This window comes from Bombus pascuorum, chromosome 1, assembly GCF_905332965.1.
Source record: "Bombus pascuorum chromosome 1, iyBomPasc1.1, whole genome shotgun sequence".
NCBI lineage: Eukaryota > Metazoa > Arthropoda > Insecta > Hymenoptera > Apidae > Bombus > Bombus pascuorum.
In genome coordinates, this window is record NC_083488.1 from 5,274,119 (window position 1) to 5,289,183 (window position 15,065).

The window sequence follows — 15,065 nt, forward strand, 5'->3', positions numbered from 1 at the left end:
GGAAAGTTACACTCTCTACCACTTGATTTGTCCGCGTTACGCACAGACTTCCAATCAAACCACGCAAAACGATAAAATCGTGCACATGATTTCTATGAAACCTTCGTCAAAGTTAAACACTCGTTGAAATCTGAATTTTTTTAGATTTGCGATGCCTGAATTTAAAATTTCTAAAGTCTCCATCTTCTTCCTTTGTTCTTCTTCTTTTTTTTCAAATATTTTGGTCTTTCGAATGTCTCACCTCTAATCGATAGACTGCGAACGTTCATGGAAATTTATATTTCCATCGATATAAACATAAACAAATGAAGCATAAGTATAAAAGATTCGTTTCATCGATTATTACATCGTTACCATATATATCAAATACCATGATTAATACCGTGACGTGTACCTTCCGATATTCCGTATATTTTTGCCTATTACGCGAATTCCGCACATTTTTCTCTGTATAAATTTCTTTTAAACACGCGAACGTTCGTAATCCTCCAATCGAAATCCATTCACTGTTCGAAAGAATCTGGTTCCTCTTAATATATACCGCCTTGGTCGTTTCTGTAGACGTGGAGAACATAAAAATCGGCCCGTGCTCGGTAAATCGCACATGTTACGGTGAAATTGCATTAGAAGTTATCGCGGCAAATGGGGTTAATTCGTTTTAAGGCCGCACTTCAAAGTTATGGCTCGTTGCGGCGTTTAGCCGGAGTCCCTCGCTCTGCTCGTATGTTTCATCGATGTCTGCTGCTCCAGTATACCGCCAGCCTCTCCTCTTCTCTTCTCTTCTCTTCTCTTTTCTTCTCTTCTCTTCTCTTCTCTTCTCGTTTTACCATCTTCGTGTCACTCTTTTTTTAATAGTTGGCTGAACGTCGACTGGCCGTGAAACGTTTCAATTTCGAGCCAGTTGACAGGGTAATGAATGAAACGAAGATGATCGCCAGGGTAACTCGTTACGAGCTCGTCGTACCGTGGATTCTTTTTCATAATAATGAGAATAAATGGTTCTTTTGTAATTGCTGTTGCTCTCCTATCGTTCTCGTGGATGATGACCAAGCATTCTTGAAATCGCCGAGTACTCTTTGTCGAGTGTTCTTTTTCTATCGCGTTTTCTTTTTCTTTCTTGACGATTGCCATCTGAGCTGCTCCTTTGAGACTCGTTTATCGTTAGAAAGTAGGCAAGGGTTCGCTTGTTCGCTTTTCCTTCATCTGTTTAAAGAAATTTTTCGCTACTTTTATCCAAAGCAATTTGTAAGAATAGATGGAGACTTGTCTTATTTTTCCCAACATTTCTCCCTTTTCTTCTCTTTAAGGATTCCTTGTTGCTTTGATTTAAAGCAATGTTTATGAACCGATTGGGAAGGACAAGTGACAAAATGAGAGGAATACTTGTTACATGTTTCATGGAATTTCATTAACTCAACGAATACTAGGACTTGTCTTATTTTTCCCAACATTTTTCTCTTTCCTTCTTCTCTTTAAGGATTCCTTGTTACTTTGATTTAAAGCAATGTATATGAACCGATTGGGAATGACAAGTGACAAAATGAGAGGAATACTTGTTACATGTTTCATGGAATTTCATTAACTCAACGAATACTAGGACTTGTCTTATTTTTCCCAACATTTTTCTCTTTCCTTCTTCTCTTTAAGGATTCCTTGTTACTTTGATTTAAAGCAATGTTTATAAACCGATTGGGAATGACAAGTGACAAAATGAGAGGAATACTTGTTACATATTTCATGGAATTTCATTAACTCAACGAATACTCGGACTTGTCTTATTTTTCCCAACATTTTTCTCTTTCCTTCTTCTCTTTAAGGATTGCTTTCTACCTTGACTTAAAGCAATGTTTATAAACCGATTGGGAAAAACAAGTGACGAAATAAGAGAAATACTCGTTATATGTATCTGATGGAATTCCATTAATACGTAATCAAAATTTAGAATACTTCTTATTTGAATACTCAAGTCGGTTCTTAATGTCGCCTAACGTGATAGGTTACTATAGATTAGTCGAATTAGTTAATCCAAGCGTATCTAATAGATTAAAATAACCAAGCGGTATAGGTATAAGTATACATACCCACGTGCAGCAACGAAAAGGTCAAAATGTTTGCCCACGCTGGCGCTCTGTCGTGACAATTCAACGCTGGTTAAATTAACCTGATTGTTCCTTATTTTTATTCGCATGCTGCTTTATCGAACAAACTGGCAAAGCTTTCAAAGTGTCGCGATTTTTGATGCGACAATAGACGATCGGTGACAAACAGGCTGGGCGTGTATATAACTTTGCGTTTTAGCTTCAACAGGGACGAGTTCACGTAATTGAAACGAGCTAACGATTTTCCAGCTTTTGCACCAGACTAGTCGTTATCTGCGTGTCGCCGTATCAACCGCGCGTTTACAGCAATCAAAATTGTCACCGTAATCCATTAAACACGGCTTGAAAAGCGTGTTTGGCTTTGGAATTTTTAAGTAAACGCGAGAATTTAATGCGAATTAACACGACACAGATAGCACTTTGGAACGAACGTTCGGTAAAATAACAGGCGATTAGACGTCGTTAGCTGAAGAAATTGTTATTTTCCTAAGAAAGAGCGAGTTACATATTTTCGGATGGTATTCCGATGTACTGCTTTAAAACAGAACGACGTATATCGTCCTCGTCACTTTAATGTGAAGTTGGTATTGCATGTATAAACTCTTTGTGTACGATGGTGTCAGAGAGGAAACGTATGATGATAATTATTCAGCACAATTATATAACTACAAAAGGAAGCAAGGAATATTTTAGAAGGTAGAGAATATCGTAAAACTGTGCAACGTTTAAAGTGTTCCTATTTGCGGTATATATTCTATTGCAGTCTAATAAAGAATATGTAATCAACAAACGCAATTGTGTCGAGTATAAATAATTAAAACAAGATTGCATTTATATTATGTGATCTTATATAAATAATATGTTGGAATAGCTGTTACATGAAAATTCCTTCTCTCTTCTCCTCTAGCCAATTGTTTAAATATTGTCCGCTTTCTAAGAGATATTTTCATATTCTCATTAATACTCGCGCTAACGTTCGCGAATGAATTAATTAGCATAACGAAGATCTCATTGCAGCAATAGACAGAAACTTGAATATCTGTTTGAAAGTAGAAAGCCTGCGATATGCAGAACATAAACGTGGAATTGCCAAAGAGAAATGTGTAGATGTTGACAAACTTTCACTCGTGGCAATTAAGAAAATTCTCGCGTAATGAATTGGCGTTAACGAAAATATTTTCAAGAAAGCAATTATCGAGATAATAGGAAGTAAGTAAATGATTGGTAAAAATTGGCTGGGAAAGATCGTGGAAAATTACTCGAAAATTGTCTGCGTGAATCGCGGCTAACTATGGAGTAGGACAATTTTAGCGACAAATTTCATGCTCGCGTTGCTTCGATCGATCGAAACATCTTCGACTATGATTGCACAACGTTAGACATTTCCTCGCGAACAGCATAAACAGGAAACGAACGTCGACGATGCGATCGATCGTTCTATCGAAAATGCGACAATGCTTTGATTGATTCTTAATTTAATTAATTATACAGCGATTGCAAATAATATCTGTACAGGATTGTATCATCACTGTCAATCGACATTAAAGAAAGATTGTTTCTTGTACACGTGTCTGCTCGTACACTTTTGTAATATTATTACCTCAGTTTTGTAATTGGCGAAAGCGTAACACAATAATAATAATAATAATAATTTAAAAGAAACAAAAGATTAAATTTATAAACGTAACACCATTTTTTGATATTAGAAGGAAAATTGACAAAATCGTTTGTATAATTTCATATTATAATATAAAATAGAACGGAAGATACAAGAAACAAAAATGTCCTTCTTTCGAAGCCTGGGAAAAATTAAATTTCCTCTTGAAATAGCGGTTTTGGCTGTGAAAAAATACAAACTCGGTGTTAACTTTGTAACTTTTCATTCGATATTTAATGGTCTTTCTTTTATGTTTTACTTTCATTAATCTATTACGTATACCATCCACTAACTTATGCGAAGCTTCGTTTTGAATATCCACGCGGATTTTATTCCACTTCTCAATCGTATTTTCCGTAGGTGGCTTATCCGGATCGTAAACTTATCTTGCTAGAATTCCCCACGGGTTCTCGATCGATTTCGAATCGGTACACGATATCGTCCATGACAATAATTCTAATCCGAAATTCTGAAACCACTTTTTCATACTGGCAGCTGTACGAAAAGGAGCAACATCTTTTTGAAAAATCCTCCTCTCGTCTCCTATATTTCAATTATCGGAGGTAATAATTCGCCGTATTACATCTTCTGATATCCTTTAGCTACCAATCTACCGATCTACTCTTTACGTAAACAATTTCACTTAACATATCCAGACACGAGCAGCGGATTTCTTGGAAATGACGGAGAAATATCGCGGAAGACGCGTTTCAGTCTATAATTACACACATTGCTGGTAGAATCTGATAAGAAAACTGTTCGTTGGAAAAGAGTAAGCGTAGGATAGGATACGCGCAAGAGACGCGACACGTGGTAATTGGAATCGAAATAGAAACGTGTTCGTATCTACCCGAAGATGACAGTAATGGATAGTCACCCACGTTGAGCTACTCGAGCTCCATAAGTTTCTAGGTTTAAAGATAGCGATGCACGTCTATATTTTCGAACGTTTCGTTATCGTAATTCACGGCGCGCGTAATTGGCTCGGAAAAATGCACGCTGATGGCTTCCACGGCAGTGCCGTTTCCACGATGCACGGCTAGAGCCGATGTTTTCCCTCTTTTGAAACGCTGATAAATTGTGACACGTGCTGGCGTAATGTAACACACCAGAAATAAGCAATGTTATGCACACACATGTATCCTAGCGTAAAATAACCTAGGGACTTGAGGAGCCTAGCCGTTTCATAGTCGCGATACTTGCTAAATAACCAGAATCAGTTATCGCGAATAAAAAGTTGACGCAGACGCTTGGTCGACAGGTTGCTAGGAGGAACTTCGGTTTAGGTTTATTTCCAGAATTTTACACGGCGCACAGATTTTTCCTGCTTATGCAATACTTGTCGAGTATATATCAAGTTGTTGGATAAATAGGTTGGGAGGTTAGCGAGATTAAGTTGTTTAGTGGATTAAGTAGATTGGGTAGTTTAGGAGATTAGGTAGCTAGATAGGTTTAGTGGATTGGGATAATTTATGTTTCATGTCTTATGTATTTATGATGTACGTATTACCTTTTTTGCAAAGTATATGAAATTATGACATTTAACGTATTTACCTTTTTTATGGTGCATCTTTATATGTAAATGATATCTTGAATTTTCTTACCTTCATTAACGCAACAATTCCATTTTTAGCTTCTACGTTCTCGTTGGTTAATCCTTTGGATCTTGCGGCTATGAAAAGTCATTTATTTCATTTCGCGTGTAATCTCTTCCACTTCTAAAATTATGATCTTCGTAATATTATTTCATTCGGTATAGAAGCTTCCAGTTTTTATTAATTATAACGAAATTCGATATTGGAAGAAAAACAGAAAGAGCTTACACGGTCAATTTCAAAATTTCCATTTATAAACTGGTCAAAGCGCTGAGTTAGTCTACGAGATGCTAAACAATCTCAATTTCCACGATTCTTCGAGACATGTGCCGAAGCGACTTCGGGACACAAAAACGAGCGGAGGAGAAGTCTTTGGGTGCGTTAAATCCGATCGTTCCTCGCCTTCACACTCTGCAAATGTAATTACATTGAAGCAGATCCAATTAACATTTTGCCTAAGGGGAACGCGAGCACGCGAATCGATGGCCTTCTCTTGTGCAACTCGTAACGAGCTAACTTAATGGTTTCGCGTGAAAGTGTGTCGTTATATCGGGCGACTTGTGTTCGCTAATTGTACAATTTCAATATCTTGACATTTTCCCAATTTCAAAGTTATGTAGAATAAACGAAATGCAACGCAAAGTTATCCTTTCTTCCCAGAAAATTTCTCGATTTTCACTATCGGAATAGGCGATCAACGTTTAACCTCGACTAATCGTGGAATAACATTAAATTTTGAAAATTAAAATAGAAAATTATGTAACGATGCTGCGAGCTTATGATCGAACGATTAATTCACGACATCAAAGTATTCTCTAAGTATCGCTGTAAATTAATTAAAATCGTCGTTATCTTCCTATTTCACCGTAGATAAGTTGAAAATATAAGCGTTACGACGAATCGCTCTAGGCACGTATCTAATTGTATTGCCATAAATTACGATTATTGCAGCGAATGCGCGTTAATAAATAACAATACGCGCAAGGCTATGTTTTTACAACGCAAATAGACCACCACCTCGACGCACTTGCCAAAACTTACGTAACCTTTTATCAGATACTTGCATTCGCTGGCATTCCGTAACCTACATTTCAAAAATACACAATCAGATCGGAGAGTGGCGGGCGAGAGAAGCACGTGAAATGTTCGGTATTTATATCTGGGCCAAGTTTCGCTGTATTTTCGAAATTTCGAAGCGCGACCTGCGTAGGAAAGTTCTCACGTTTTAATTCGCGGAATTCGACCTCTCCGACGATGTTCTAAATTAATCGCGCTCGTCGAACTTCGTGGCTCGATGGAAAATCGCTTTAACGTGGAATAAAAATACGTAGATACTGGGCTGGTCCGTAACCGATGCTGCAATAGGCTCTGGGACGATTCTACTAGGAAAGATAAGGTGAAAATATAGAATAATATTTTTTCATGCGACGTCGCGTTTCCGAGAAAATCGAGTTTGAAAATTTAACGAGTATACTTAGACCTGGCTCGCTTCGAACTGAGCAATAGTAAATATAATCGACGGCAGGTTAAACTATGTGTGAAAATATGTAAAAGACGTTGAATAACATTTTTTTACAAAATGCTTTCTTTTCAAGAAAAATAAATTTCAAAATGTATCACGCGCGTGTACCAGATCAGTTCTTAACTGATCACGTTTGAACTTTCTTTTCTTGAAAACGAGAGCTTAAACGGGAACTGTGCTGACATATTTCTTGCTGGTAATTTATTTGATCGCGTGTATGATAATCTTCTGCTGATTGTTTACTTATACTTAGCCTATGCTTAGCCGAGTTTAAGCAAACTCGATAAATCTTCAAACTTGATTTTCTCAGAAACGAAGCGCCCTATGAAACAATTTTATTCCACATTTTCGACTTATCTTTATACGTAGAATTATCCTGTGGTCCTATTTAAGCATCCTTTTATATGGAAATAGTGAATTCTACTCGGATCGGTTGAGTACCAAATTTCAGAGTGCTCTTGCAGTAAAGTTTCCTTTCTGTCCGATAATTCGTCGATTAAAACTCTACTTTCCAGCGTGGAGCAATTCGAGGAACCAGCGAGCTTAAACAAAATTTTTCTATTCTATTCGTTTAAAGAGCGACGTGTCTGTTCGTATTTATTTTACGAGATAAAAAGAATAGCGCGCGCACGAACAATAGCACCGGCAAGTATCCTTCCAAATTGACTTTTATTTTGCGTTTGAAAATCTCCTTTGCGATCTCTAGAGCCGTATCGTTCCCTGTATTATAAAACAGATCTACATCTCGTCACGAACAGCCGCTAAACCCTGTCTTCCATCGTAAATTCTGCTCCAACTACTCCAAACCTTGTAACAAGCGAATTAACGCGAAGTTCGTGCAGACTTATCAACTCTGCTTCGTCACAGCTGCTCCTAAACTATTTAAAACTTCCACGACCACGGAACTATCCTCTTTCCTTGCAGATTCTTTCAAAATTCCCCGATCCTTCGAAAAATAAAAAAAGAAAAATGTCAATTTATCCTAAAATTTAAATTTGGATTCTGTCCAAAAATCATCCTGGTTAAATCATTTTTCTAACTCGAAATATCCAGCGAAAGAGCGAAACCGAGATTCACCGACAATATCGCGTTTGTCGCATCTGCTAGCGAGATTCATCGATGGTCTCACCGTGTGCCGCTAGCTCAGCTTTGTGGCCCTGGCGTTGTCATCGTGTGACATCGGCTCAACGTCGCGTGATTAATCCGCAACCGTGACGCTCCAACAACGGGAAAACTGCATTTTTTTTTTTATTTTCTTTTCTTTTTTTCTTTGCGTCCTCGCGTGTCCCTCGTCCACCAGCTGTTTCTGATCGCGCTGAATACATCGGAGATGCTGCATTGTTTCCGCGAGAGTGTGTTTCGTCGTTGCGGACGTACGTACGTGCGCGCGTTGGTCGATGTGCATGTAAATGAGTTCGTTGAAACAACGACGCGGGTATTAAAGGCCAATGGGTATAATGAGCGCGAAAAACTTCGTGACGTTCACGAGCAGGATTTGCATACCTATCGTGAGTCTTCTATGGTTGCGCGATGCTTATGACGACAATGAGTTTCGCTTACGGACCTATTGTTAGTCATAGTCGTCGTTGTTGCTTGTTATGGTGGCTTAGCATCGTTTAGACACAGACTTTTATTGGGCTACGCTTCTGTAACTGCAAATTTGGCGACAATTATTCTTATTTGATTGTTTTCGACACTTCGGTAACGTGGTAACAAACTTTCAATTTCTTTCGCGAATATTTGAGATTATGTTTTTAATTAAATTGTGGAAGAATATTTTCACAAACTTCGCGTTAATTTTATTGGCCAATTAAGAGACAAATAGGTGGGATAAAAGGAACGACATGGAACAGAAATTATTAACGTGTAATTTTACAAAATATTTTGCGTCTGGTTTAGCAGGAAAAAATCCTGTGTAACGTGCAACCAGGGAAAGTTTAGCGTAGAGGGTACTTAACCCACGAGGCAGGGAATGTGTTAATATCGTATTAACCTTCTTTTAACCAGACTTTTCCTTGCTCGTTGGAAAAAAAGTTACAGTCGAATATGGTTTTCCATTATGATGTGAGAAGTAATAATTAGTACTATAAATATATTGTTTAACGAAACATTACGGCTTTCAGGTACACGCTGTTACAATTCATCTTAAGGATAGGTACTCTGAAATGTACAGATGTCTCGAACAGTTGGTTAACGTCGAAATACCCTCGTCTATCGAGTAGCTAAAACTGGTTCGTCGCAAATGAAAAGACACCCTTGTTAAATAGGGTCAACTCTCCCCCATATTATCATAAGAATTAAATGGAACAAACATATATGGTGCTAGGGGCGGCTTAGGTCCCCGAGAGACTCTTATACCGTGGCACCTAAATAGTAGATTCATAATAACAAGCTGTTGCTTCGTCTCGCGAGGAGAATGCAAGATCTTGCGTTTTATTTCATTAAAAATTCCCAAGACGATAGATTTTACCATTTTGTTTAAGAAATGTCCCTAATCTATAGGAGCATAAACTGTTTTAAAATTGAGATATTTCTCAAAGTACACTTTACTGTTGAAGATTCGCTAATGCATCGAACTACAGCCGAATTATTACTTTATTATTGTTATTACTATGGAAATTAGTATTCTATATATGGCGTGAGAGAAACACGGACTACCGCGTAGAATAGCATGTAAATAAAATTGGATTTCAGTTCGATCAAAGTTCGATCAAGAATAGTTGGTTGGTTCAGGAGGTAGAATACAGGTTAATTGGTTTGTTTTTACAGCGAATATCGTACAATATTGCGTTGTGGTTCGTACATAGATACGTTAGTTTACCGCGGCGGAAACCGCGAGGCGTAATTCGCGCGCGTGAAAGCCGCTAAACGCTCGAATAATCCAATATCGAATCGACCGTGTTCGAATGCCAATTGGCGCGACGCGGAAGAGCTTGAAATTACGAAATCCTATCGTACGATGTCTACTCGTCTAATAGAAAATAAACTAGACAGAAAAAAAAAAAGAAGCAAAGAAGATACGCGGAGTAAATTTTTGATGAAAATAAACGGTGGCGTTGTTGAAAAAAGACTATGATCTCTTTCCGATCCTCTTCGTCGTGTTCAATGCAACAGTGAATGAGAATGATACTTTTATGTATTCTTTGTTAAAATATGAGACGTCGAAGAAAACAAGTTTCTGCTTTCAGAATTGTAAATTGCCTTCATACGGTATTTCTATACGCGTGTGTACACGCATATGCGCTCACATAGAATTCTTACAACGATAATCTGGTTTGTTCCACTTGCGAGAACTGGCTGCGTTTGCACTGTATGTCAGCAGGTAAACGTTGAAAAATATACGAAGTTTATTTCATTGCATCCAACTTCGTGAGCCGAAGGAAATGTTACTATTCGCGTGTATGTTATTAGCCTCTACGATAGTTAAAGAAACAATGGGAAATGTAAGAAGATGTCTGTATTAATCATTGGCCGTGGAAATTGCTATTGAATCGTTGAAAACCATCTAACCGCTTATCTTCCCTCAAAACCCGGGCCAATTGCCACAAATTCAATCCCCTCGAGCCTGTCATCCGCAAAATCCAAACAACCCCGACCTCTCTTGGCTTCGCGCCATTTCCTCGTACGAAAATTCGTAACATCCACGTTCCACTTCTCGTGTTTCGGCTCTCGTTTTCACTCGACGCGAGAAACACCTCTGTTCCCATTCAATCTGCGATTTATTTTCCTTTCGGCGGATTTTCAACATTTTACCAATGTAAACACGATAGTCGTGTCTCGTGTCGGTACCAATGAAATCTCAAATATTTCCTACAAACTGCACCACGTATTCGTAATAATTTCCTACGATAATAGGAAATGGTATACTTATACCAGTGGAATATTTTCGCGAGCCAAGTATACTACACAGGTTGTAAGTACGAGGAACGAGGACGTTTTCTCGTTACATTTATTGATAAATTTTACCCTAACACGTTCGATGAAAAGTCGACGCACGTATCGAGGAGGAGGGAGTCCTTTCCTGACGACGTTTTCCCTTTTCTGTTAATATTTTTTCGACGACCTAGCGCGTGTTTTAGCCACTTCTCAAAGAAGGATTCTTAAAGTAAGAAAATATTCTTCTTTTAATTATTTTCCTCGCAGAAAATAGGAAACTCTACGAGTCGTAAAAATCTTCCCGCGTTATAGGACACGTGCTTGATGCAAACAAGACAGCACATTTTTAAAGTAAAAGAATTAGAAGATAAAAACGGCGAAGAGCATTTAATTTTCATCGAATATCATATCGTGTCCTGATACTTGATACTTATGGCAGATAGTGTACGCGGATCTACATAATTCGTCTTGATGGTCGACTGTAGAGGCTCGATGATTCAGGGGCTCGGAAAGAACGTTTGCATAAACAATCCACGAGCGCGTAACTTGCGTAATCGGCTGATGCATCGAAACATTCGATCCATTAGCACCGCGAGCATCGAATTCTACGACAGCGATATTGTGTAGTGCGAATGCTTCGGAGGTTTTCGGGTTATTTTAAGTATCGTGTGTCGATCTCTCGATCCCTATCGATAATGCATTAGCTGATGCGTCGTGATTAATACAAAAGCTCTCTGTGCTCTTCTTTGCTTCGACGTATGATACTAGGTTTTTAGTTCTTATCTGCTTCTTATCTTCATCCTTTTGAATTTTAACATACGAACAAATTTCTTTCTCGTGATCCATTTCGAGAAGAATGTTTTAAAAATTTTGCAAACAACCAAAGACGCACGTATAACATCATGACAATCGACGTTTTTGGAAAGTTCGGTCAAATGCGGTCCAGAAATGCGTTAAGTTTTAAAATTGCTTATCACGTTCTTCTCTTATAGTTTTTATTTACCAGCTATCCAGGCAAATAGATAACGTTAAAAATAATCAGCGCTACCGTGAAAAAATCATAGAACAAGTAGGAACAATCTTGCAATCTTTTGAAGTCACAACTGGCATATTTAGACTAACCAGGAGAAATCAATCGCTCGTAGAGTTTTCAAGTGGCGAAGATTTAAAGAAGGAGGCGAATATAGCGGAAGAATATAAGATTTTTTTCTGTGTAGATTCTATGTAGATTTAAGTTCGCATCAACTGCGAAGGTATCACGTCGATTAGAGAGTATACTGTTGTTCCGTGTAAGAAAGTAAGATTACCAAATTTACATAATCTTCCTTCCAGTTTGAGTGGTATCGTTGCGCTTCCAAAGCTCCCCCGTTAAAATAGAAAGCATCGAGTGTACGGTTCCCACATGAAGTATCCCGAAGGAACAGTTTTCTGCCCTTAAAATCGATAGGAAACGAGAGGGTGTGCCTCTATCTACTAGCGCGTTTCCCGGGGAATTCAGCCGAAAAGCGATAGAATCTGAAATGCTTCGGGTCTGAAACAGAAATTGCACCGGATAATCGGGTTTTCCTTTGGTTTACTTTTCAAACTGATTCCCTATCCTACAGTTTCATTTCATTTATCTTAACTTGCCCAAGCAGAAGTTAGCGAAAAGTGGACGTAAATGAAATTTACCAACTTTCTTCTTTTCTATAAAATTCATTACGAAATTAATTATTTAGAAAGCACGGGGCACGAGTTCCTTGTTTAAATAGGTCGTAGGAGCGGAAAATTAGGGGGAAACTTATCGGATGGAAAATAAATATTATCGAAGAGATAAGTGAACAGAATTTTGAAACTTTTCTGAGGAATAAGATTGCTCGTAAATATATTAGGTTAATGCGTGTGAGACGTTGCTGCTTAGAATAGTTTCGATGTAAAAGAAATGGCATCAAAGTTACCGCGTAAATATAAATCTGACGTTTCAGAAGATCAAAGGCATTCTGTATGTCTTGCCTGCACAATTTTCAATACATAAATTATTTTAACAGAGGCTCTAAATTAAAAGCACTTGTCAGCTAAATCTATTCTTCTCTTCCAAACTATGAAAGAACCAATTCGTTGAAATTATCTTAATAATAAACTGTTAATTTAATTATTTTTACGATACACGCACAAGTTCCAAGAATTTTTTTAGAAACGTAAAATAATGAAACCAGTTAATCGTTGGGACGTTACTCTCGCGAACGTATGATATTTCCAATGAACTGACGCTGTTAAAAATTTATTTGGAGGAAACGATATTTTCTCGATACGACAAATCAAATCTCACGAATGACGAATGATTCTAAGGAGATAAGGACACTCGGCATTCCTGTATTTCGTGTGTAATCTGTCAAACGCACGATACGACGGGCACCTTGCCGGCTGCCGAATTATGTCAAATGCAGCGCGTGTCATATTAATGGCGTTGATCTGCAGGATTTCAACCGGTACTCGCCTGGTTTCTTCGTTTGAAAAGTCTCGTTTGGAAGAACGGACGAATGGTTTTGCATATTTCTGCCCTTGCGGTCAGCATTTTATCGGTTGTCACGGAGACACGCGTCGATGAGCCGTCACCGTGTAAGGGCGTTTATTATCGACCAGGAAAACGTTGTTTGCGATGTCGGTAACGCGATGCTTCGGCAATTCGAAGTAGGCCACCTTAAAGGAGATGCTGCGAGCTACTGCGACTTAGGCCATTGAGATTGCACGTACCAATCGTCTATCCAGCTTTTTAACCAATTAACTTGGGGCAAACATGGGGTTAATTTGCCGTCTGCGTTGTCTATATCTTCGACATGATCATTTGTTTACCCATGAATCATTCTTTTCTGCGAGTGATTCTTACTGATTGTAAATACGCTTGCAAGAAGTAAACGTGATTTATTTAGTCGTGAAAATATTTATAGAAGATTTATTTACGGAATATTTGAAGACGTAAAAGTTCATAGAAGATGCGTGATATTTAAAAAATATTTTAACTACCTAAAGTAGAGTATTTGTTGTAATACGTAATACGTTAAACAGACGTCTTTGCTTAGTTGTATCCCTAAAAAAAAAAAAAAAATAAATTTACACGAGGGTATTTATAAATCTAAAAAATCTAATAAATCTAAAAATCTAAAATTGAAAGATATAAAAATGTTTATAAAACTAGGGATCATCTAATTTGAATTGGTTACTTATTTCTGTTGTATCTTGTCTGTTTCAGAATTGCCAGCCGAGGAGGGTAAGTTTTTCTCAGCGAAAGATTTCTTCCCTCTGTGACGATCGATACGGTAAGCTGTTTGGATAACAAATTGGCATTGATACTATCTGTAGAGTGTCTCGGTGTAAACGTCGTATGTCCAGATAATGGTAGGATACTTTGCGACAAGCTGGTAAATATCGTAAAGAAATCAGATATGTATTTTAAATAAGTATTTTTACTCAAGAACTCAAGCACTTATGCATTTCTTTACTTTACTTCTTTATCGTTTTTATAACCGCTACCACATTACTTTCATATTAACTGACGCAGACACTTACATACATACGAGCACATAAAATGTGCATATCGATACATTATATCGAATCAAAGGTTTATTTTTCCTTTTCGTTTTTCCATTCAATTTATCCAATTTAATCGCCGAAATAACGCGTTAACGAAAATAAAAGGAAAGATAGCGATCAAACTAATATATAATCAATTTCGAGTATAAAACTACACGCGATTTACATACCACACGCCTTTACATTTGTCAAGAAAAAACTCATTGTATTTCTTACAGCATTTATATTTAATGACCGAGTCCAAACGTATTGATCTAATCTCAGTTTACTGTGTTAAGTTCAAAGCTCGATACCACGAGAACGAAACGTAGAACCAGATAAAGACGCTTCGTCGGAAAATAACGTTATGCGACGATATTCTTTTGTAGCGACTATGTTTTGGCGTTCGTTCCTTAGACATCGTGTAAGTCGAGGCTTATCTCAAGACACTCGATGACTGGCGCTCGACGTCATTAGCAACGTTCTTTTCGAGCGAGAAAATATTTCTTGCGTCGTTAGCGGACGCGCTACAGATCGCACGACGTGGAAACACAATTGCGACTCGTCTAATGCCAGACCTCTGGCAGTCATAGGTTCTCCCAAAGGTTTCGGATCATGCAAAATCGAGGCTTCTTTCTCCTCTTTGTTTACGTATTTACCGCGTAACCCAAAGTACCTTTTGATCCTTTAAAAATAGACGCACTTGTACGTGGTCGCGCCTCAAAAGCCATTCAGCGATCGACTTTCTTCTTATCGTTAGCTTTAAA

At 37.9% G+C, this 15,065-nt stretch overlaps 1 protein-coding gene across 5 annotated transcripts in view; it reads left to right on the forward strand.

The window, feature by feature from the left end:
* LOC132910182 (calcium-transporting ATPase sarcoplasmic/endoplasmic reticulum type) overlaps positions 1-15,065 on the forward strand; it is a 55,846-nt gene that overhangs the window by 18,618 nt on the left and 22,163 nt on the right. For all 5 annotated transcript variants that reach the window (XR_009658722.1, XR_009658723.1, XR_009658709.1 and 2 more), the window contains exon 3: positions 13,979-13,996. Coding sequence is in view for 2 of the 5 variants with exons in the window: in XM_060965868.1 (XP_060821851.1) it covers positions 13,979-13,996 (18 nt within the window). In the remaining 3 variants the exon portion in view is untranslated. The remainder of the gene's footprint in view (positions 1-13,978; positions 13,997-15,065) is intronic.